This window comes from Typopeltis vanoorti, chromosome 4 (genome assembly GCF_054136105.1).
Source record: "Typopeltis vanoorti isolate ZY-2024b chromosome 4, IOZ_Tvanoo_1.0, whole genome shotgun sequence".
Classification (NCBI taxonomy): domain Eukaryota; kingdom Metazoa; phylum Arthropoda; class Arachnida; order Uropygi; family Thelyphonidae; genus Typopeltis; species Typopeltis vanoorti.
The window spans coordinates 100,810,638-100,835,624 of record NC_143552.1 but is presented as its reverse complement, the minus strand read 5'-3'; the positions used below and the strand labels follow the sequence as shown (position 1 = coordinate 100,835,624).

At 34.7% G+C, this 24,987-nt stretch overlaps 1 protein-coding gene across 1 annotated transcript; it reads left to right on the top strand.

Moving 5' to 3' along the window:
* The first annotated feature begins 3,693 nt into the window (after positions 1-3,693).
* LOC150107551 (prolactin-releasing peptide receptor) lies at positions 3,694-5,010 on the top strand. The gene has a single exon (XM_090392126.1). The coding sequence runs from the start codon at positions 3,694-3,696 to the stop codon at positions 5,008-5,010; it is 1,317 nt and encodes a 438-aa protein (XP_090248252.1).
* Positions 5,011-24,987: the final 19,977 nt, after the last annotated feature.

The window sequence follows — 24,987 nt, the reverse complement described above, 5'->3', positions numbered from 1 at the left end:
AGCAATCCTACAATGAAAACCAAATACCACTCCAGGAATAGACAAAATAAGACTCACAGACCTTATAACACACTTTGAACAAATAAATCCAATAGTTGTGAAACTCGTGAACATAATATTCGACACAGGCATTATTCCATAACAACTAAAAACTGCAGTAATTACGCCAATATACAAACACGGCAAAAGAAACGATACTCAGAACTACCGACCAATAGCTACACTACCAGTCATCTCAAAAATTCTAGAAAAAATAACACACACCAGACTACAGAACTATTTACAGCAGTACAACATCATCTCACAAAACCAATACGGCTTTCAGCAAACAAAAAGCACCATCACTTTATTAAAAGACATCGCAGACACAATAAACAAAGCTCTCGACAAAAACAAGTACGCCGTCCTTATACTGCTGGACCTAACCAAAGCATTTGACACACTTGAACATGACATACTACTCACCAACCTATACTCAATAGGTATAAGAGGAACGCTGCATACATGGTTCAAGAACTACCTCTCAAACATAACATAAGTAACAAAAATAGGTACATGTCACAGTCGGAGTATACTGTACAAGTAAAACATGGTGTACCTCAAGGTGCCACATTATCACCCACTCTATTCAACATATATATTAACGATGTTCATAACATATCCATAAGAAGTCAAATATTTCAATACGCTGATGACATTGCACTACGAGCAATTCATACAGACATTAACACAGCTCTCTGCAAAGCACAAAAGACCTAAACGAAATCATAATATACTTCTACCAAAACGCAATTCTAATCAACGGCACCAAAACACAGATGTTGATAATACACAACCCAAGAATCATATGCCCTGCATCATTATGGATACATTGTCACACATACTGCTGCTTTAACAGCAAAAATACCTGCCAATATTCCGAAATCAAACCTGTAACACACGCAAGATACCTCGGTCTCTATATAGATTCCCACCTTAAATGGACAAAACATATAGAATACCTACACACCAAACTCCGGATCATCGCAGCAAAACTCTTCCAAGTTAAAGACATTATTCCACCCAACATAAAAAAACTTCTATATCACGGTATCTGCGAATCCCTACTCAGATACGGAATAAAAGAAAAATCGTGTCAACAGTGATCTGGACACCTTACACGCAACGACCAATATCCGACAAGCACATGGCGATACACAGAATTCTGAGCATTAAAAACCTGAAACATTATATGACATTAACAAGGAATTACTTCAACATCACCTATCGAAACAACAGAGACACATATCGTATAACACGACCTACAACAACTCTCTACATCCCCACACCCTTCAACAACTCATACGGTTCTTTTGTGAGATCACATCAGATACCCACGCAACTCAAAAACCTACCCAGAAAGTTAAAACACGTAGATAACTACAGAACATTAAAAAACGAACTTGGAAAATATACCAACAAAGTTAAGAAACCATTAACACTGATATACACATCACAAATCACTAGCATCCAATGCCTACATCCCATACATAAACAGTAGCAACAACACAAATAGTGAAGGCTAAATCCCACTCTCTTCATAAAAGCCAACCCAAGCTTCGAAGTAGGTGGGATTAAATTGCCTCACTCATCTACACGTAATCCTTATAAGGAAATGCAGAAATTTGTATGTATAATCACTCTTTCTCAAATTTAAAAAAATAAATAAATAATTCTGTTTAATCTTCATTGTTATTATCAGAAGAACATGTGTTGTAAATACATAATATAAAAGTAAAAAAGTATTGTTAAAAATTTTAATTGAAATCCAATGTAGGAATTGCAGCACTTAGTGCTGAACCCTGTAAAATTATGAGATGCAATGTCACACAAGATGTTTATTGTATGTATAAATATTTTAGCAATCAATAAATATATATATATATATATATATATATATATATATATTTAAAAACAAATATTACATTGTTCTATACAATAAACGTGGAACATTTTCAAGCCACTTGAGGATGGCGGAATCAAATTGATCTCCCGCCTGAAGGGCTATTATCGCAAATGACCCTGCCATTGGGTCAACCATATTAGTAAATTAATTATGTAACCGTTGTATCGATTTCAAAAATAAATCGGTTTCAATTTATTGAATGGATTAAATGGCATTGATTCAATTAACTCGAAAAACGTTTTACAGATATTCTGAAACAAAACAGCAGTTAGTGTAGCCCTGATCCTAACACCAGCAGTTCATATTTTTGCAGCTAAATTGGAATAGAAGTATAAGTGAAAGATCGGAATCCTATTAACAGAAATTTTTTTGTTTTCTCATTTATGTTCTCCTCTCATAAAAACATCATAAAACAGTTATCTATGGAAAATTAATTAGCAGTTCATAGAACATCGGAGATCAGAAATGTATAGGCGAGAATGCAGAGACCAGAAAGTATCATAGAGAATATTATTATAGTTTATCTCATATAGGAAAAATTCTTTAAGATAAAGCTCTATTCATTGAATTACTAAACAAACCAAGATAATATTTAGTAATTACAAAGCCATTACATGCTTGCACCTGCGAAAATCAATATTATATCTAAAAAAAATTTAGTAAAAGCAGTTATGAAAATTGATTTGTTAACCCTGTAGATAATGCTTGTTTATAATGGGGGAAATAATTGGACATAAAGATGCACATCATCGCTCGCTTCAGAGGATCTGAGTTCTTTAAGACATCTGCACACAAAAAGCATGATAAAGGCAACTATTTTTTTACTATCTAAAGTCTCGACACAAATTAGTTCTCAAATGAATGGATTTGAGGAAATTTTTCAGAAACAAATGATAAGTTGCTCTTCCTTCGGGATCGTCAAGCAAGCCTTAAAAAGAAGTAATAAAAGCAATCGAATTCGTCTGACAGAAACGAATTGTAAAAGGAACTCTCTCTCTCTCTCTCTCTCTCTCTCTCTCTCTCTCTCTCGCTCTCGCTCTTTCCCTCTCTCTCTCTCGCTCTTTCTCTCTCTCCCTCTCAGTGAAGTGGAAAAAATCATTAAGTATTATGGATGGCGCTCAGGGGCAAGTAATAAGACCGACTTTCTCTCTCTCTCTCTCTCTATCTATCTATCTTTGGCCTCGAAAGTAGTTACCTTCGAGTAAACTCAAAGCATAGAAATCAGAGCCAATTCACTATGAGCTCCTAAGATTGGTATTTTCAGACACTCGAAATATTTGTTCATTAAATGTGAACGAATTATTAAAATGGTTCAAAATAATTCAAATTTTCAGATGTTCTGGGCCCAGTCAGTCCAATCAACTTAAAGCCAAAGTCATTCTATCTATCTCTTAGCTCGTATGAATTATCTGTGAATGAATAAAAAAGGATATTGGCATTTTGATACCCACGGTGCTAAGATGTTATACGTTCTGAAACATTGGTGCGTGGGAATAATATCAAAAATGCATTAAATGAGAAAAAACAACAACAGAATGTAGATATCGTTAGGCCTAAAAACCTATTTTTAAGTAATATTAGACCTATAAATATTAAAATTATTTCTGCATTTTTGTTACTAACATTCATTAATATTTCTGTCATTGGGACTTTCTCTTTTCAGATCTCATTGGATGCTGTTCACTGCATTTAATCTTGTTTAGTGGAGGAAGGAGGCGATGGCAACACAATGAATTTCCTTACCTCTTATGGCCACAAGTGAAAACACAACTAAAGAATCAGAAATGCCACTGAAAGAAATCCCTGACACATACCTTGGAATTCTCATGCATTTCATGATGAACTTCCACAATGAAACAGCAGAATTCAACCGACCACACATCCGTATATCCTTTCATTCAATCTACCCTTTCTTCCTGCTCCTGTATGGACTGCTGTTCATATGTGGATTCACAACGAACGCCATACTAATACGCAGGATTTTGGTTCATCGTCAACAGTGCCAATCGATTCACAAATATTTGATCAGCAACGCCCTCAATGATCTTATCAAATGCACCGTAGTACTTCCCATTTCCTTAGCAACAGTCCTCTTCCAAAACTGGGTATTTGGTAGCTTCTTCTGCTACTTCTTTCCAATGCTGCAGGACGTCCCATTCCATGCTACCATACTGACCTTTCTCCTCATCTCCTTCGACCGCTACAGGCAGATAATGTATCCGTTGAAGCCAAGGATTCCACCCTTTCTTTGTCTAGTCGGTGTCTGGGTAGCCAGTTGTTTTGCCGTTTTACCGTACGCTGTGTACACCAGGTATCTTGACCTAGAGCTCTATTTCGGAGCACAGTTTAAAGGCACGGGAATTTGCGCTGTCAACATAGAAGACAACATAGAAGAATACATCCGGGGTCTGTTTATAGTCCTTTACGTCCTTCCATTGGGTCTAATTGCATACCTACACGTCAGGGTGTCTGAGGAGATCAAGACCCGCCAGTCCTCGTATTCCATCTTTTACCGCGACACAGCTGGGGTTGGAGGTCGTGAGGAAGATTCGGTCACCTCTCTGACTCCGTGCGTGGTCGCTAATTCCAGAAAGCAGTCTTCTGTCACTTTATCCATATGCTCCGACGCCGCATCGGGGAGGCCGATTCACGCAGAGAGAAATTCTCAAGAGATATCGCTAAGAATGGCGGCGAATAATCGCGACGACGACGAGCTCGATTGGGCCAAAGAGAAACGCACTCAGAACTTCATCATTACAGTGATCTGTGTGTATGCAGTTTGTCTTCTTCCTCTGAACCTCGTCCGGCTGTTGAAGCACGTCATTTCTGAAAGTTACGAACACAGTTTCCATTTCGATTTGACTTTCATCAGCGTCGTGTGGATTGCCTTCATCCCGTCGGTGGCCACCCCTTTGCTGTTTCGATCTTGGCATATGTGTTGCGTTCGGGGAGACGAACTTACCAGATACCTGAGACTGGGACGCACTTCTGCCGTATCGGTGTCCAACGGAGTGAGAGCCTCGGGAGTTTCCAGACATTCCCCCGAGCCATCGCAGATGGAATGAACAGAATAAAATGTAAACATCAAGGAAGTTTATAAATAAATATAAATATATATATTATTAGTCAGCTAATATAGTCTACGCCTTGTCTTTTAACAGCTGGAGCTTTTTTTGTACGTAACTGTGTTGATTTATTTAGTAATACATTCGTCAGAAAAGTATTTTAGACAAAAATCAAATTACTGATAAGAATTTGTAAATGAAGAGGAAATAAATAAAGCATCAAGAAACCCTAATTAATATTGGTTTAACATTAATTCAATACTGTTGTATTTCAGTTGGATCATTAGTTAAAATTGAACGGGATTATGTAAAATCTCTACGATTATTTAAAGCCATTAACACTGTATTGCACCTCACCACTTAAAGAAACATCTAAATTTGGTTTTAAGGATTCATCAGCTACTCTACTGTTTATTGACTCATTCATCATAAATATTTTGATATATATCCTCAGGAAGAAAGAAAAGAGCGCCTTTAGGAATTACGAAGAGTCGAAAACGACTGGATGGCTCAGAACAACAAACATATCCTCAGAGGTGCAATTACTAATTTTTATCAGCAATTTTATTCCACATTATTATGTTATTTTTTCAGGAATCCAAAATTGTCAGTTTATTACACTTGAGAAGAAATTATATTCTTGTTTAAATTCTTTAATCGAGGTGTAAGCAAACAAAGTTTGCGCGTGAAGAATGTTCATGACTAGCTGTATACAGGATATTGTTGACTTCATGTCAATTGCCATAATATCCCATAATGCAAAATATTATGGAAATGGTCACTACACGGACTGGTTTCGATCTTTATTGAGGTCTTATCAGTGGGAGCTAGATCTATAACTAAAGCTAAATCAATGCATAAGTCATTTATTTTCTTTATATATGAATAGGGAAAATATGTCTGTTTGCATTTCTGTTCCAATATTTTCAGCATTCTAATCTTCCAGGACCTTCCAGCTGCATCAATCCACCAAGATCTTCATCTATTTCCACTCCCATCATCTGACAACAAACACCTATTTTCTGAATCCTTCTTTCATCCTATGTTACCTTAGAATAGTTTCTTTTCACACATTTTTGAATGCTGACATGCCAAATTATTTTCTTATATTCTCATTTATATGGTTCTTCCAATGATGCCATTCGTTCCATATCTCAGGCTTCCTCAAATCTAATATTCTAATACCTGAAATCTAATAAAATTAAAACTGTTTTATTGAATATTAGAGTTCGTTTGGTGAAAGAGATCCGAAGACGTACTAGATTTATATAGAAGTATAACATCGTCTGCATAAAGTAAAGATTTGAGTTTGATATCTTCGATTTTTATGTCAGGTTTCATTCTGCTATTGTTCATCATGCGATCTATACAGATAATCAGTAATACTAGAAATAGAGTAAAACCTTGTCTTACACCTGATTTTATATCAGACATCTTTCTACGCATACTTTAATTTTCTTACTGCTGACTTACAATCTACTTATATGTCATATACTTTGTATTTCCCATTTATATTCTCGAAAAACATCATAATGTTTCTTAGCCTCTTCTGAAGTCGCATAAATCTCACCTGGAGCATTCAGTATGGAATACTGAATGCTCCAGTATTCCCCAATTCTTATGTTCAGTTTTATTTCTTATGTTCAGTTTTATTTTTTATGTTCAGTTTTATTTCTCTTTTTTTAGATACATACAATGGTAACGTTCCTCCAGTCATCTAGAATTCAACTTTGACTAAAGGCACTTTTTTCCCCTAATTATTCTTATTATAATTATACTTATTCTATTTTAAAATGGTTGTACTCTAGTGCGTTGCATAAAGAATAGCACCATCTAGTGGAAAGGCTCTGGCATTTGGAGCCAGTTGGATGATAAGGCTTCTATTCCTGTCTCTCGCCAATTCAAGGTCCGTGGAGAATAGAAGTTTGATAGGACAAGATATCGGCTGTTGAACAGTTTCATTTTATATTTTTCGATATTGCTCATTCTATAGAGAGAGATCACTCCTAATTTCGAAAATAAAGATTGGCATTTCATGAAAGTAATTTTACTTTTCGTTGGAATATGTAAGATGATTGCAATATTTTTATTATTAATAATAAAGAATTATATGTCAAATCAGTTTATTTATATGAAGATTATTTATTTTAGTGATAATATAGGGCGCTATGTCCTCTCTTATTATTAAAATACTCAATCCGTAGGTTTCTTATTCTTAAATCATTCAATATGTTGTACTCCAGTTGAGTTTACTACATTCCTTCTTTTTTTTCTCTTAAAATTAAATGAAAAAGCAAGCAAAGAAAAATTCAGCACACACATACACACACTACCATGAAAGTTTATGAAAGAATTTAGTTATCAATATCCGTGTTAACCTACAACGTTGTGGGAGGAGGGGTAAACAAACATTGAAAGCTAATCTGCTTAATTAAAGTGAAAAGCATCGAATATCACGGTCCAATATCTATTGTCATTATTATCAGCAGGATTCTTATTAAATTATACGCAATGGGTGACCTGACCGTTCTGTTAGTTCTTTCTAAGCATGCGATATTTCGATGAACTTTTCTGTTGTTTTGCATTGCAGCTCAGCTCTAGGTAATTAACTATCTGCTCTTATTAGCGTTTAGATTATATGATCCTGCAAGAAAATGCTTCGGAAAATGAAAACAGCAGACTTGATTAAAACAATGTGCAAATTGGAATGGACCAAATGCTTTCTGTTAAATAATGATATTAAATAGCAAACAATAGCCAGCAGAAAGATCCTGTTGTCCTTAAAATTTTTAACTTCTGTATATGTACAAAAGTTATTATATATATATAGTGAAATAGTGATATATATATATATTGTTGAAATTAGGATTTACTCGGGATGTATACATTTATGAAAATAAATTTAACTGACTAGAACCCGAGAAAGTATAACAAAAACCTTTAATACATCACAACTAGTTTCATCGGTGCTCCGACTTCTTCAGGTGAGAAATAAAAACATAAGACATAAAATAACACGGTAAAAAATGAACTTTACAGCTTAATAAAAAGCAGAATAGTAACAGTCATATTTGAATAGGTGACCGCGTGCTACCGTTGGCATGAGTAGAATGTGTGCGACAGCTAATTTTTGAGCGCCAGTACTGGATTACTGCGCTATGGGAATCAGGCAAATTGTAGCTAAGATTATTGTTTAAATGTGAAGGGTCCAGAACTATTTCTTTTGATTCGATAATTCTTCTTTCTAATTCATCCTGCAAATATATAAATTAGTAGTGCGTTCCCAATCAACTTGATGTGGCTGTTCTTCAAGGTTAGAGTTTGCCGAGAAAAGGACATGACTGGAAAGGGCGCTCGCTCGTGCTCTACTGCAGGAGATGTCAAGTCTATGTTCCTGGATGATTAACGGCGTTCTCCCCATCTTGGATCTAAAGATCAGTAGATTTCCTGAATGTCTTAAATTTTCAATTTTTAGAAAAACCACCCACACTGATAGATATTTACATGGTTCTTCTCATCACTTCCCACCTCAGAAACTGGGCATCATCTCCACCCTCGCCCATCGAGCAAGATGTCTAATTTCCAAAGAAGAAGACCTTCAAACAGAGCTTAACTTCCTGAAAAACACCTTCTTAAATAATGGATATTCGTCTCGTAATAACATCACTAAACGTTTGAGACCACGCCAACATCCTCGACAAGAAGATGACTCCAACCCTATCACTCATATACAGTTACCTTTTATCAGCACTCTTACCCCAAAACTAGCTAAGATTCTGAAAAAATTCAACATAAAGACCGACTATACTAGGCTGCCAAAACTTCGTTCTTTTCTGAGTCGACCAAAACCAAAACACAACCATCTGCATTTTCCTGGTGTTTATAAAGTTTTGTGCAACTGTGGTAGACCTTATTTTGGCCAGACAGACAAATCTGTTTCACTTCGTCTTGAGGAACATAGACGTGACATCTCCTACAGTAGAACACGAGCGAGCGCCCTTTCCAGTCATGTCCTTTTCTCGGCAAACTCTAACCTTGAAGAACAGCCACATCAAGTTGATTGGGAACGCACTACTAATTTATATATTTGCAAGGATGAATTAGAAAGAAGAATTATCGAATCAAAAGAAATAGTTCTGGACCCTTCACATTTAAACAATAATCTTAGCTACAATTTGCCTGATTCCCATAGCGCAGTAATCCAATACTGGCGCTCAAAAATTAGCTGTCGCACACATTCTACTCATGCCAACGGTAGCACGCGGTCACCTATTCAAATATGACTGTTACTATTCTACTTTTTATTAAGCTGTAAAGTTCATTTTTTACCGTGTTATTTTATATCTTATGTTTTTATTTATTTCTCACCTGAAGAAGTCGGAGCACCGATGAAACTAGTTGTGATGTATTAAAGGTTTTTGTTATACTTTCTCGGGTTCTAGTCAGTTAAATTTATTTTCATAAATATATATATATATATATATATATTGTAAACTAGTGAAATCTAATATGTTTTGTAAAAAATATGTTTTGTGAGCTATTTTTGCTTGTGCTTATGGATTCTTTTTATATTTGTTTTTAATGTAAGAATCTATGCATGCATAAGGTAGATGTTGGGTAGGTAACACAATAATAAAAGGTATTTTCTGTGATTCATTTTAAAAAATGCATTTAAATAATTAAAACTAAATGAAAATTATAAGATTACACATAAATAATTAAACATTCTTGCATTTTTAAGTAAAATTATCGAAATTTGTATGGAAAAGAATAATATACCATTTATTGTTTTTTGTGAAATAAATATATATAGAGAAATTAAACTATGTGGAATTCACAAACTAATAACAGCAAAATACTCACTAAACCTCATCCAAATCATAGACGTTTATCTGAAAGACCGAAAATTTCAAGTGAAACTGCGTGGTCTCAGATCCTCTGCAAGAAGTATCATAGCAGGTGTCCCGCAAGGCTCCCTTCTATCACTACTACTCTTCAATATTTACATCTCACACGTCCCAAACACTCCATCAACCATCGTGGCCTTTTATGCAAATGACATGGTGATACTAGCCAGATCACTCAGGCCACACCTAGCCACACAATGACTACAAAATGCAGCAACAAATATTGAAAAATGGTTTCAAAAATGGAAAATAGACGTCAATGCAGACAAAAGCACGGCCATACTATTTACATGGAAGAAAGCAAACCATCACAGAGTAATCACAATAGTCACAATAGTCAATGATATCTCATGGCAAAAAGAAGTAAAATACCTATGAATCAAACTAGATAACCGACTCAACTTCAACTCCCACATCTCTCATGCCTGCAACAAAGCTAACTCAGCAATAGCTCAATTCTACCCTCTACTCAACCGAAGAAGCAAAGTCAGTCCAGAAAAAAATTAAGAATATACAAAAGCAATCGTCAGCCCCACATTAACTTACCGTTCACCAGCGTAGAGCCACACCTCCCCTAGCAACACCAAAAGATTACAAATAATCCAAAACAAATGCCTCCGAATGATCTTCGATGCCCCATGGTTTGTAAGGAACACTCTCCTGCACCAAGACGGAAACCTGCCAGACATACCCACATTTCTCTTCCAGATAGCAGCCAAGTACTTTGCTCAGGCATCACTCCATCCCAACTAACTCATTCGTGAATCATCAGATTACGATGAGAAAGACAGATGGAAGCACAAACGCCCAAAGGCAGCTCTGATCACAGATTGAAATAATTCTACACAGCCCTAATTAGGGCGAGCCAGGTGCTCAAAAATTTCTTTGATTAAATAATTAATCGTATTGTTTGCTGGATAAAAATCTAAGGGATTGATCAAAAATACTAGCCAGATAATCCATGTTGCAATAGAAGTTAACAGTTAACAGTATGTGAAAAACTTATAATAAAACGCGTATTGTCTGATAGAAATAGATAACGATTCGTTTTTAAAAAACAAGTGTTTCCATATATTTCAATAGACTTTTTGAGACAATGTTTGTATATTTTTAGGTGCATTACATAAAAATTCGAAGGCATCTGTTATGTAACAAAGTACATTACATTAAACTTTAGATTTTATTGCTTCCTTCTATACGATAGCAGCTCCTGGATGTCTGCTAGATGAAATTTTAAAATTTGCATTTCTTAAAAAAAACTGTCGAGGTTTTGAGCTCACATTAACTGGATAGAATTTCATAAACAGTAAAACCGAATAACAATATATCACATAAAATGTTCTTTTTTAACATGATTTATATATATATATATATAGAAAGGTTGACCTTTCTTCTCGTCTAAACTGGAAAAGATTCTCGTCAGAACAACTTCTTCTTGTTGTCTTTTCGTGAACCATTTTTTACTAATCTCACTAGCTGGTTTTGACAAATCAATTTTAATTAAACCTTCTAATTAAAATGAAAAAACATTTTAATTAGAGGTTATTACACAGAATGCAATGAAATGCAAATAAATCACATCATAGCCGGTGTCTTAATATATATTCACGACTCCTTCATAAAAAAATGCGATTTGTCAAAACCTTAACGAAATCATGATCTTCCCCGTCCAGAGGCGGATACAATATCTAATTAATGTTTTCATTATCTTATCTATGACAGGATTATTTGTCTACAGTTCTCTTATTTTATCCGACGAACTCGAACAAAGTATCAAATTCCCAATCTTAGTAATTAATTGAAGTTGATCAAAAGTAGATTAATTAATACTGACAGGAATCTTCTTATAACCACAGAAGATGTTGCAGTTTAAGCTGATTAATTTCGAAATCATTTAAGATAATAACCATGATTTCTTCCTCCATTACGAAATCATTAGCTACATTCTGTCACTTCAGCAGTATTTTCATCGATACTCCTGTAATTCGAATTTTGCTTTGCAGTTTTTAATTAACAATTTAGTTAACATTAGTTCTCAGTGGTATTAATTAATTAACAACTGGTCTGATTTTTAGAACTCTACTCTTTTGATAACTGTTTTCTTATTGCTTATTCTTCAAAGACCTCATTATTTATTCAGCTAATTCCAAGTTTATTATGAAATTCTAGGAATAAATTAAGAAATTAAATCATACATAATATCTTCGATATGACCATTTTGCATTAATGTTACTTCCATTGCGTAATATCTTCTGTTTAATACTTGTTAATCTCAAGCCATGCTTTGGAAGTTTGTTTGCTTGAAATCTCATTCCTCATGCTTTCCAATTATCACTTCTATCTTTAAAGGTCAAGTGATCGGTATTACGTCGGGTCTGTACTTAATTAATACGGTCCCTCACCAATCCTCTGATGTTATTATGAAATCCAATATCTTATCCCTTTTAGTAAGTTCACGTCTATGTTTTACCGACGATAATTATCCCAAGGTTGTTGCAAAACATTTTACTTCTCCTTGTATAATAGCTGTTTCATTATTCCACTCAATATCTCCTATTAATGATACTTTTCTATATTATTTGCCTGTTTTCTTTTTTTTTTTTTTTGCTGGATGAAAAAAGACTCGTTTCCAGTAGGAGGGAACCCTACTACTATGAAAGTGGTTTACTAACCTTCAGATGAATTAGCTGGCTCATGTGCTAAAAGGGATTCGAACCTACATCTTTCTAACCAAAGGACATTGTCAATACCGGCTCAAGTATGGATGTTCCCCGTGCTAACATTTGTACTGCGTTTGTTATTTTTTTGAAAAGCCTTCATAGTACGGTGCAGGCAAACCCGCAGGCATAAAAGGACGATTAAAATGATGAAGATTAACATTCGTTCCTCAGTAATTAGGCCTAATGACTTATTCCTGTCTCACAATATCATTAAGAGGCTTCCGCTATTTCCATTTCCTTTTGGTTCATAGTTTAGTCATTTTTATAGTCTATTCGATGACATTCTCTTCACATGTGTAATAGATTCGTTTCTATAATTATCTATGTGTTTTCTTTTCTTAAATAGTTTAATATAAACTGTTGTTGTACAAATTTTCATGTCTGTTTGACGGAATTCTTTATTATTATTATTTTCATCGTTTTCATTGTTTTCACTTCCATATAACAAGTTAAGCTAAAACACTGACTATTCTTAATCTTGTATTTCTTTGTACTAAATTTAGTTTAAAGATATCATTTATCAACCTATTGTCTGTATGATACAAGTTCCAACGTTCTTTTCTTGTGTCATTTTTGCTTCCCCAGAAGATTGTCGTTGACTGCTTTCTTCATTCTTCCTTCCAATTTTATTATTTTCATTTATCTCTATTTCTATTAAATTCTCTTCGAATTTTTTTTTTTTGGTAGAGTTTCTAATATTTTCTTATTCTTTTGTTTGTCTTCCGCTTCATTCATGAAAAGATGATAATTACAATCGTGCATTTCAATATTCAGGTAAGTCATCATTAAGTTAGAGACTCCAAAAACCCAGAAAACTCTGCTTAATTTAACAATCCAAAACTATACGATGTCAACTTACGTGCTTTCGAATATACCATTCACAGCTCACTTTAATATGAACTCTTTCCTTTCTCTTCCTCTTATCATTACTCAGAATACGCTTCTTTCAATCATCTGCATAACCTTCCTTGGTTTCGTTTCTGAATCGTTTATAAACCTTAAAGATTTAATGGCCTTACTTTGCTCAATGGATCGTCTGGTAATTAGATGGATGCTATTGTCACCAGCCAATTTTCGATTATTAATAAACTGATCTCAGAAATTAATAAATCCACAACGATGTGTGGCGTAATAACACCCTTAAAATCTAATTAGCTGTCATTGCCCTGACCATGGATTTTTCGCTGTTTTTAAGCTGGGAATTACATGAATAAAATAATAAGGCTCATATGCATACGTTAATTGTAAATTCGTTTTCAATTTTAGATTCAGAATTCTTTCATGAACGATTCCATTTTTTCCCCTATAAATGAACTGTATTATTGACAAAAACGATTTGAAATTATTATAATCATTCCTTCTTTATTTCATTAAACTGAATGAATATTAGGATCGTTATTAAAATTTAACGAATAGTTTCAATTGGAATATTTTAATTAGGCGAACTAAAACTATCTGTGGTATATAAATGCCAAACGACAGCACATTAATAAATAATATAGCCACACACAAGAATGTGATTATTAAACAAACGTTTTACCAATGCTCACGATGTGTACTCAATAACACAATTAAAATCTAATTAGCTGTCATCATTCCTTACTTGGTCTTCGAAAATGTTGAATTTATCTATATTAAACAGATAATCAGGTTTTGAACCACTGGAAAGTATCCGTTTTTTTGATTAACAAAATTAATTTTCTCATTGACCAACTTTTTGTTCACTTTTCAATCAATCACATGTAATTCATGAACAATCCATTATGCTGCTATAATGATATTTTAATATTAATATTAAATATTAATAAAAATAAAATAATATTAATAATAAACATTATACCAGCTCCGAGATTCGAAATAGCAGCTTTCTGGGTTGAAAACGGATACACATCCCAGTCGGTTAACCAGACTGGAATTTAACTCATAATTTAGGATAATTTATTTAATTTTTAATTTAAGTTAATTTAGAACTATCAGATGTAATTGTTATTATATATAATTTACGACCATTTATTTTTGCTGCAGCTTCAAAAATAGTTAACATAGTTTTAAAATATTTAATATTTATTCAGTTTAAAGATAAATCCTCTAATGCTTATATTCTTCAAAGCACAGCTTCTTTAGCTCTTTTTGAAAAACTCTTCGACAGTTATTCACAATTCCTTCTCTAATAGTGAGTTTAAGCTATCAACAGTTTTTTTAGAGCAATCGCAGCACATGATCATTCCACTCAATCCGGAACAATTATACATACAAGATATACATGCATATACAATATATATATCTATCTATTTGTTCACTGGGCATCCACAAATGCCGTATGGTCACTCCGATGCTCGGTGATGTTCCATACCAGGCCTCGCCATGTAGTCCTGTTGTTTGCCTTTCTGGAGGCCTCAACTCTCTGAAGATCAGTCACTGCGCACACATACCATCCATCCATCTCATTGATGGTCTATCCCTTCTTCTTTTTCCAGAGACTTTACTTTTTATTACTGTTCTGAGAAGTCCCCCTTCCATCCTTTCAGTGTGTCCAAAATATTTTAACTTTCTTCTGTCAATATCCTTAAGGAGCCTTAAAGTTCTACTGATCTTTTAAAACACCCATCCATTTCTACGCCTTTCAGTATGTGATATCCTCAACAGTCTTCTGTAATACCACATCCCTAAAGCAGCTATCCGTTTCTTATCTGACTTCTTTAGGTTCCAGGTCTCACATCCATAAGTCGCTGTTGGAAAAACAACTGCATCTAAAATCCTCAACTTTGTTCCCATGGAGATAGATCCATCCTTCCAGATTTTATACAAGTCTCTGACTGTTGTTTTAGTGATTCCTAACTATTTTCTGACGTCTTCTGAACAGCAATTCTTCACATTAATAATGGATCCCAGGTACTCAAACTGGCTGACTTCCTCAATTCTTTCTCCATTAAGGTACACTTGTTTCTCAAGAGCTTCTCTGGTTGTATTTCCTTTGAGAACCATAATCTTTGTCTTTCTAGGATTGAGTTGAAGTCCTCCTCTGTTATTACTGATCTTGTTAACTTGTCAAGAATTAGTATAGTTCTTCCCATTACAAAGGAGTAGTGTATCATCAGCATACATCAGATTACTGATCAATCTATCTCCTATCTAATTCCTGTCTTGAGCTCATCCAATGCTTCACGCATGATGTCCTCCGCATATATGCTAAACAAGAGGAGAAAGCAAACATCCTTGCCTAACTCCTTTTCCAACTTGAAGCCAGTCAGTCAATCCAACACCTGTTCTTACTGTGGCTTTTTGCTCCCTGTACAAATTGACTATCAACCTGATAGTGTGTTGAGGAAAACACATTCGTTTCATTACTTCTCACATGCTAAACACAGTCAAAAGCTTTAGAGTAGTCTAAGAAACACATTACCAGAGGGAGTCTGAATTCTTTATATTTTTCTATGATCTGCCTAAGGCAAAGGAACTGATCTCTGGTGCCCTTACCTTTCCTAAAACCTGCTTGCTCCTCAGGCATCTCTTGCCTCAACTTTGCCCTCAATCCTATTTAGTATGATCTTTAATAAATTTTGCTTGCATGAGATATTAAACTAATAGTTCTACAGTTCTTGCACGCCTTCATATCACCTTTCTTATGTAGTGGTATGAAAACTGACTTCTTCCAGTCTCTCTTCTTCCTGTCTCCCATATCCTTGTAATCAATCTATGAAACACTCTTATTCTTCCGTCCCCTGTGGCCTTAATTAACTCTGCTGGGATTTCATCTGTACCTGGGGTCTTATTGCTGTTAAGCTGCCTAATTGCTCTTTAAACTTCATGCCTAAGTGGAGGAGGTTCCAGATCAAAATTTTACTGATGAGAGGACTCCACATTTTCTTTATCCACTCTGCTGTACAATTCCTCACAGTATTCTTTCCATTTGTTTTCGATTTCCAACTTTTCTGTTAATAATGCTCCATTCATGTCTTTGATGACATTCAATTTGGGCTTAACTTATGCTTTAAGTAACGAACTAAATAAAACATCCTTTTATAATTATACCTTCTCATCTTGCACTCTATTTCTTCACATTTATTATTATCAAAGTTTTCCATATCCTGCTTGATGGATCTTCTGACTGATATCACAATATATATGCAACCACAAATAATTTTTTTTTTCTTGCTATATGGGTGAAGCAAGAATGTTTTTCATGTTCCTCGTTATCTGTAGAAGAAAATGTATGGATGGGTAATATAGAGCTATTAGCTCCAATCATGGCATGAGGGTAACAGAAATATAGCGGAGCCTTAGTTAAGACTTCATTGGCTACAGCATTACTATCCATTACCTCCCTGGGTACCCATTTTAGTCGCTTCGTACGACATGCATGGGCTACAATGGGGCTATTCTCATCCCGGCCACCACACGGGGTATCACAAATAATAACACTTATTATAATTTAATTAAAATGTTTCGATATGAAATCATTAAAGGCGTATACAATATTGTTTAAAAATATAAGAACATTTTATTTTATAATAACAGATTACAAGGAAAACAGGTAACATTAATAATTAATTTTTTTTAAAAACAAAATTATTAATAAATTTGAGAAAATAAACTACCTGAGGGAGACGTCAAAATATAAACTGTACAGTATTTGCAGTTATTACAGAGAAAGTTTTGAGTATTTTATTAATTTTCGTACAACGTCAGAGGGAGGTTTCTTCAGACTATATAGCTTTCATTTTTCAAATACAGTGAAAAGAAAAGAAGATTAAATACCTGCTCCTCTGTACGTATTTATATTACACAAATACAGATAAATCCATCTTTATTTCTAATTATGTTACTAGTTTTACGCTATCACATTCATAAAATAAAAGTAAAATCCCAAATGCTATTCAATACATCGAATGTGGAAGGACGTAATGAATGACGTCATTATGAAATGGGAATCTTGTTCGTACGAACTAAAAACGGAAGGTAATATTACGTATATATATTTAGTATAGTTGATCATTAGATTATTTGTGTTGGAAAAATATTTCTGTTATTTCTTGTTTTTTTTTTTTTTTTTACATAATCACTCCTCAGAATTCTCATGATGATTTCAAGTAATAAAAAAGTGTGAAGAATATTTTTAAATTGGTCTTATCAGTACATTGTATATTATTTATTCAATTATTTTTATTATAAAAAGCACTGAGAAACTATAGCAAGAAACAAAATCAAAAAATTTTTAAAATAATATAGTAACAGTAATTTGATATATTAAATTTGAGTTAGTTTTCTAGTATTTGGCTTTTTGATTTAATAAACAGGTTTTAAATTTATGCACCATTTTAATACGTCTATCAGTGAATAAGTAAGAGGCATAAAGATAGAAATTTTACATTTTGCAGAATAATATATTCTTCACAACTTCGCGAAATTTCTGCAACAACAGAACGAACTATTTTTAGGGGCACAAAGACGTATCCTGTTTTGCATCATTTACTTGCTGGGATCGTTTCAGTGCGTTTTGTAATCCGATTTCCAGAAACTCAATTTGAGGAGACAAAGGACGTGACGAAGTTATGAAGGAAAGGATCAACTCACAAGCGCACAGATTTGAAAGGGTTACGTTGCTTCTTATTCTTCTTTCAGATTAATTTTTAAAAGCAAACAAGCTACTGGATATTTCATCACCACAAAGTATTGTTTCGCAATCGAGTTTACCTACCAGAAAATACGTTTATTTTTTGAGAAACCTGAGATCGAAGTGTGAACTGGAGTTGCTGAAATAATAGTCAGATTTTCTTAACATATCATAAAATCTTAAAATATATTATAATATAAATCAAATGACATTCATTTCCAATCATAAATTGCATCTTTGGTTTTTTAAAGTTGACTAGTACCCAATCAACTCTTTGGAAAAGGCATAATTCCTTCGCATCTATTACACTTTTTAGCAGCTTTTCGATATTTCGTCCCTTTTCTCAATTGACCATTTTCATCAGATGGGAGCAGGTCAAATACTACACTTAACTACCTGCAAGTCTTTGTCTTAGGTGGGAGTTTAGTTTTGCGCTAAAGGATTTTGAATATAGTCTGTGGTAGATTAATTATATCTAATTCATCACCATCAAAGATTATGAAAAAGATGACTTCGACCTGTGTTACATCAACTCCCTGCTTACTCGAGACGCGAAGCGAATAATGCTAGGTTTCCTTCCAGAGTAGGAACTCCGGTTTATGTCTCTCTTTTTTTATTCTCACATGCAAAACAGATGAGGACATGCTGAGTATGTTCAACACACCTTAATTAATTAACTAGGATACAGTAGTCACAAAGTTTCCAGCAGATGATCCAGACCACCTGTTGGTTAATACACTGAACGGAACATGATGGTAACGTGTTTTGAATGCATTCCAATCAGCTAGCGAATAATCCTTGCAGGATTATTCAACAAGTCTCGTACTGTTCAGAGATTTTCATGCGAGTGAGCAGGAAAGGTGGTTTGGGATGCTAAAGGCATTTCGTTTTACCCTTTTCAAGATAATTAATAGACAAAATGCCTTTAGCATCCCAAAACACCTTTCCTGCTGATGGAACCACTTTGTCTTCTTTGGCGCTAAACAGCCGGCTTCTGTCCACTGTTTCGACAGCTGTTTGGATTCTTGTGTGTACTGCTGAATCCAAGCCTCATCCATAGTAATAAATCGACGCAAAAAATCAATTTTATTCTTGTTAAAACGCTCAAAGCGCTGTTCAGAGATTTTCATGCAAGTGCGTTTTTGATCTGCTGAAAGCAAGTTTGGTACCCATCTTTCCAAACCTTTTTCATTTACAGTTCTTTCAAAATATATCCTACACGTTCTTTTGAAATTCCTATAGTCTCAGCCATTTCACGCAAGTCGATTCGCCGGTCATCCAATAACATATCGCGCAATTGATCAATGATTTATAGTGTTGTTAACTTTTTGGACGTCCTTCACGTGGATCATCTTCAAGGCTGGTACGGCCACATTTAAACTCGGCAGCCCATTTCTTAATTGCTGAAAACGAAGGAGAAGAGTCCCCACAAACGTTTATGAACTTCAAATGAATTTCGTTTGGCGTTAAACCTTCTTTTACAAAGAATTTTATAACCGCACGATACTCAATTTTATCCATTTCAACTGATACAGACAACACGTTTGCTTCAGACAGCTGTATAAAACAAACTACTTGATAGAATGACTTGCAATTTCACATGGATGCTTAAAACGGATGTACCAACGTAGAAAAAAATGGTGCCGATAGTGCTCCCATCTATGGGCGAGGCTGAGAACGTTTCAGACCACCCTCGTATAAGTCATCATTATAAACATAATGATAACTTGTGCGCCACCACAAGCTAGAGGCATCATAATAATGATTTGCCATTTCTTACGGATTCCAACTATCTTCCACGACTACAACTCATCTTAGCTGTCCCAACTACATGATGCAGCGCTCTTTGATTATTTATTTCTAAAGTTGATTTCATATACTCTAATTGTCCAGACTGTGGGAGGATGAGAATTTAACGTTCCTAACTCAAACTTGCTTCCCTTCTCTAACTACACTGATCAAACCGAACGAAATGCCAAATAATTTACTGTTAGTCATGATCTAACACAAGCTGTTAACCTGCCAATAAAAATACCAGATAATTAACATCATTCTTCTGATACTCAGGATCTTTAGTTACCCATCTCTTCCTCCAAATACACTGCTTGCTTTTCTCTTGACAACTTCGACCGCAACCTTGTCCACGTCATTTCTACAGATCGATCTTATCGCATCCAATCTCAGCCTCATGTTCTATGGCACTACAACACAGTATACCAGCCATGATGATATCGGGAACTTTAATATCTCTTTTTCGTGAGCTGATTATTGTTTGTGCTCTTCTAATCAAAATGTCTGCTCCAATCAAATCAAATAAATGCCATTAACGTTAAGAGCCAAATGCATAAAAGCTTTACTCGTACTAAAATGGTAGTCGAACCTTCTGGACCATGGCTGAGACCGTCGTATGTAACTTGGACAGACAGACAGACAGAGGAGAGAGAAAGACAGACATGATGTCTGTCTGTCTGTCTCTCTCTCTCTCTCTCTCTCTCTCTCTCTCTCTCTCTCTCTCTCTCTCTCTCTCTCTCTCTCTCTCTCTCTCTCTCTCTCTCTCTCTCTCTCACGCATCCTAATGGTGCCATGGTGACATCATCCAAGGACAAACCTGATAATCCTGAAACAAATCAAATCGCCTCCTACTATACCACAAACTGCTTACAACAAGTCATCTCTGATCTTCTGCTAGAGAAACATTCATCATTAGTCTTCATGCAAACCAATTTCCTAGTGCAGATGCTATCCTGCCAGCTATGCTAAAATCTTGTGCCTGCCCCAATAATTAACGTCCCTTACAGAAAATGTCATAGTCGTCTGGCATCAACTCAACAGCATGAAAACAAATGTTTATTCAGTCGTTCTCTAAAAAAAGAGGAGACAAAAGTTAGTGACCAAACTATCGTCCCGTTGTCCCCACCTCAATAAAAACTCGAAAACATCTTCACTATCTGAAGTCATCAGTGATCAGTTAATCACGGAATCCATATCTCCAATATGGATTCCGTGATGGACTCCAATATTGAAGTAGCTTAAAACTTGAAAATACAGGTAAAAAATCGCCACACATAATTGATACATAAAAAACGTTGTATATTTGTATAATATTTGAATAATATACAACGTTTTTTATGTATCAATTATGTGTGGCGATTTTTTACCTGTATTTTCAAGTTTTTAGATACTTCAATGTTTATTACTATTCTCTTCTTTTAGAAATACCCGATGAAGGCTATTATAAGCCGAAACTAGTTGTATTAATCTTATTAAATCTTTATATGTAATCTCGGTTTTTAAGTCATTAAATCTATTTTTAAAAATGTATCACAACAACCGAGTTGAAGCATATAATCATATATATATATATATATATATATATAATATATATATATATATATATATATATATATATATATATATATATATATATATATATATATATATATATATATATATATATATATATAATGATCTCTCTCTCTGATTTCAAATCCTATGCATAGCTTTGCCGATGACAGTATTCTCTTCATTCAAGAAACTTTGCCGTGCTGAAGTGATTCACCTTCATGATCTTCGACATCCAGTGTCTTAAATATTGATCTCCTTGCCATTCTCAAGTAGGGTGCAGATAATCTAATGAACTTCAATGTTACAACACGCAATCCTGTTTTATTTTTGGAAGAAAGAACTTACTTTACTATCTCCTACCTTTGAGATCTCCATTCATGATATGTTTTCTCTTCTTTGGGTGGACTTTCACATCAAGTTTATACTGGAACACGATATCACATTCAATGCCTCTTCAACGTCCAAAAAATGTGGTGTTCTTCTTCATTCAAAACAGTATTTCTCTGTTAATATTTTATACATCTCAAATTAGTACTCCCGTACGATGCTGCTCTCACATTGTGGGTGGTGCACATAAAAACTCACAAAATATTCTGGATTTTATAATTAAGACGAAATTTCGCATAATAGGTGACTCCTCCTTTCTCTCAGAGACCTACTTCAGTCACTTTCTCATACACACCGTGTTTCTGCTTAGCACAGGAACATTGGTAATAAGAGAGAGTGTGTCCTTTTATCATCTACTGTTTTCTCCAATGAACTGACTGATACCTTTCAGCTTTTCTGGTACCAGGTAAGAACACTGACAGCCCTACTTGTCAATACCAACATACAATTAAATTCCACACTTATTGAACCAACTTCTCTCCTTCTTCATTCATTCCATTTACTGCTATTCTTCGGAACTGTTTTCCCCTTACCGCTTGTCCAATGATTACGACTCCAGTATTTCTAGGAACATGATTAACAGATTTCTTCTTTCTTTCTCCTTAACAACTTGTTCACACACAGCACGCATTTGATGAACAATTTGTGGGAATTTGTGCACAGACTTGATATATAAAAAAAAGTTAATTATATAGTGTTGGTACATGGGACTTTTATTGTGAAAGATTGATAAATCGATCTATATGCCTTGATTTGCTGTTCATAAATTTATATTCTGACATGCCAAAGTATTTCCAGCTTACTTTGTTTCCCTGCACCCAGCTTACATTAATGCTAAAACCATTGCAAAATATAACCGGGTGAATATTTTCATAGCATCTATGCCTTTTGAGTTTTACAATCCAAAGACCTGAAAAGGATTTTGCCATGGTCCAAAAAAGTACCAGGAGGATGGATCAAGATGCATGCAGGTCAGTTTGCTCCATGCCAAGACTATGTAGCAACCAGTATGTTCTGACATACTCTAAGAATAATGGCCTGAAAGCTAAAAATAAAATAGTATTATTTCTCTGGGGAAAAGTCAGGATATCTTCTTTACGAAGAACACAAGTTCCTATTTTTTTTAATTGCCATTCCTTCTTTTTTATGATATTACAAGCTGTCCCTCTCTGTTTAATTAATAATTATAAATGATGTTATATTATAAAACAGAATATTTTATTTTTTTAAAATGTAAATACATAAACGAAAGGTTATAAAACTGTGGAACGTTAGAATTCATATTATACACGAACTAAGAATCTAATCGCGTTATGTTTTAACCCAGATCATGAAGTGTTTAAGAAATATCATTTCTCCTTTTAAAGTAAAATACCACATATCTGTGAACCAGGTTCAACTGATTTGTTCCAGGTTCACTGGAACAAACGCACAGCAGCCGCTTCTTGTAATTTAATTCACATCAGGTTCTTAAAGTTTACGACTGTTATTGATATTCTCCTTGCATGTCGATAAAATCAATGTCGCGAATTTCGTAGTCTACTTAATGGAATAAAAATGACTGCATTCCTGTTCGTACAACAACAGTTAGGATTGTGAATAACACCGAACCACTCCTCTTAGCAGATAAGTGAAGTCACTAATTAAAACAGCATCGGCGTTGGTCACAGAATTCCGGGCACGTAAGTCCGACAGAACAGAAAGCGAGTCCGCAATCTCAAAATTCATTATCTAATACAAGGAAATGTCATCTTACACCTTTTGGAGTGATTTTTTAACGAATGAGCTCCAATTCTTTTTTAGAACAATGAACACGGGGGAGATTCTTTTATTTATTAACTTGAGAAAGGAGAAGAAAACATCGAAAGATTTGTACTGAAGGCATTTACACAACCGAGAGTCGTAAAGTAGAGAAATAAGATGACGGCAAAGATTTCTCGTTCGCATTCCCCAGAGCGTTGGAAAACATTGTCAGAGTGAAATTTCAGATCTCGCACAACAGTTAGAATGTATCGATCAGCTCCTTGGAACGCGAAAATAATCTACGGAATGGAGTGAAATGACTGTTGGTGACTTTGGGAATTGTGTTTTAACAGAGAACAGAATTTGGAAGTTCAAGATTGGGATGAAATATTACAAGCATTAAGGTTGGCATCAGCGGTGTCCTCATTCAGAATCGAATAATTGATTTCATTGGATCATTGATTTCATGAGTAATTAGACTGAAAAAAAAGTTTGATTTGTGTGCGAAGTTTCAGACCAAGCCACATTTTATCAATCAGTCGGATAAGCAACTCTCTTTTAGAGTTAAAGATGCTTTATCTGACTTGAGAGCATATCGCTATTGACATATTTGAACACTTTCATCAACGAGCGGATAGGCGAATATCAGGATCAAAACTAAATCTTGTATTATGATGCTGTGGTATTGTGACAATCTTGACGAGTGGAGAAATGCTTAGTATATGCTACAAGGATGACTCAAACTTATTCGGAATGTTACACTGCTTATAGTACTTTTCAACTGAGAAAATAGCAGTTGAAAAGTACCATTCAAGATACATAAACCATTCTGATCCATGATCTTCATTCATCTCTCTCTCTCTCTCTCTCTCTCTCTCTGCAAACAGTTTGATCCTAGTTTAATCCCTGCAGGAAAATCAGAATTCTCGATTTCTTTGGCATGGACGAAGCGCAATCCTTTGTCAGTGTCGGAACTGTGATTTCTCCCTTGGAACAAACAATAATCAGATTTCTCCAGGACTAGACTGTGTACTAATGATTTTCTTGCATCCTATGATAAGTAAAGTAGATTAAGGTAAGAGAAGCTTTCGCTAGTTTTTCAGAATAGCGGTTGACATTGACGGCTTCAAATATCCAAAGTGAATTAGATAGTAGAAACTCTACTCATTATATAACGTGGTCTTGTTTTCAACTGACTTCTCAACTTCGAGAAGTGCTCAATGATTTTGTATGTATGATGAATGGCTGAAATATTTCATCG

Coding starts and splice junctions, on each gene's coding strand:
- LOC150107551 (XM_090392126.1), top strand. CDS start 3,694: ATGGCCACAAGTGAAAACACAACTAAAGAATCAGAAATGCCACTGAAA.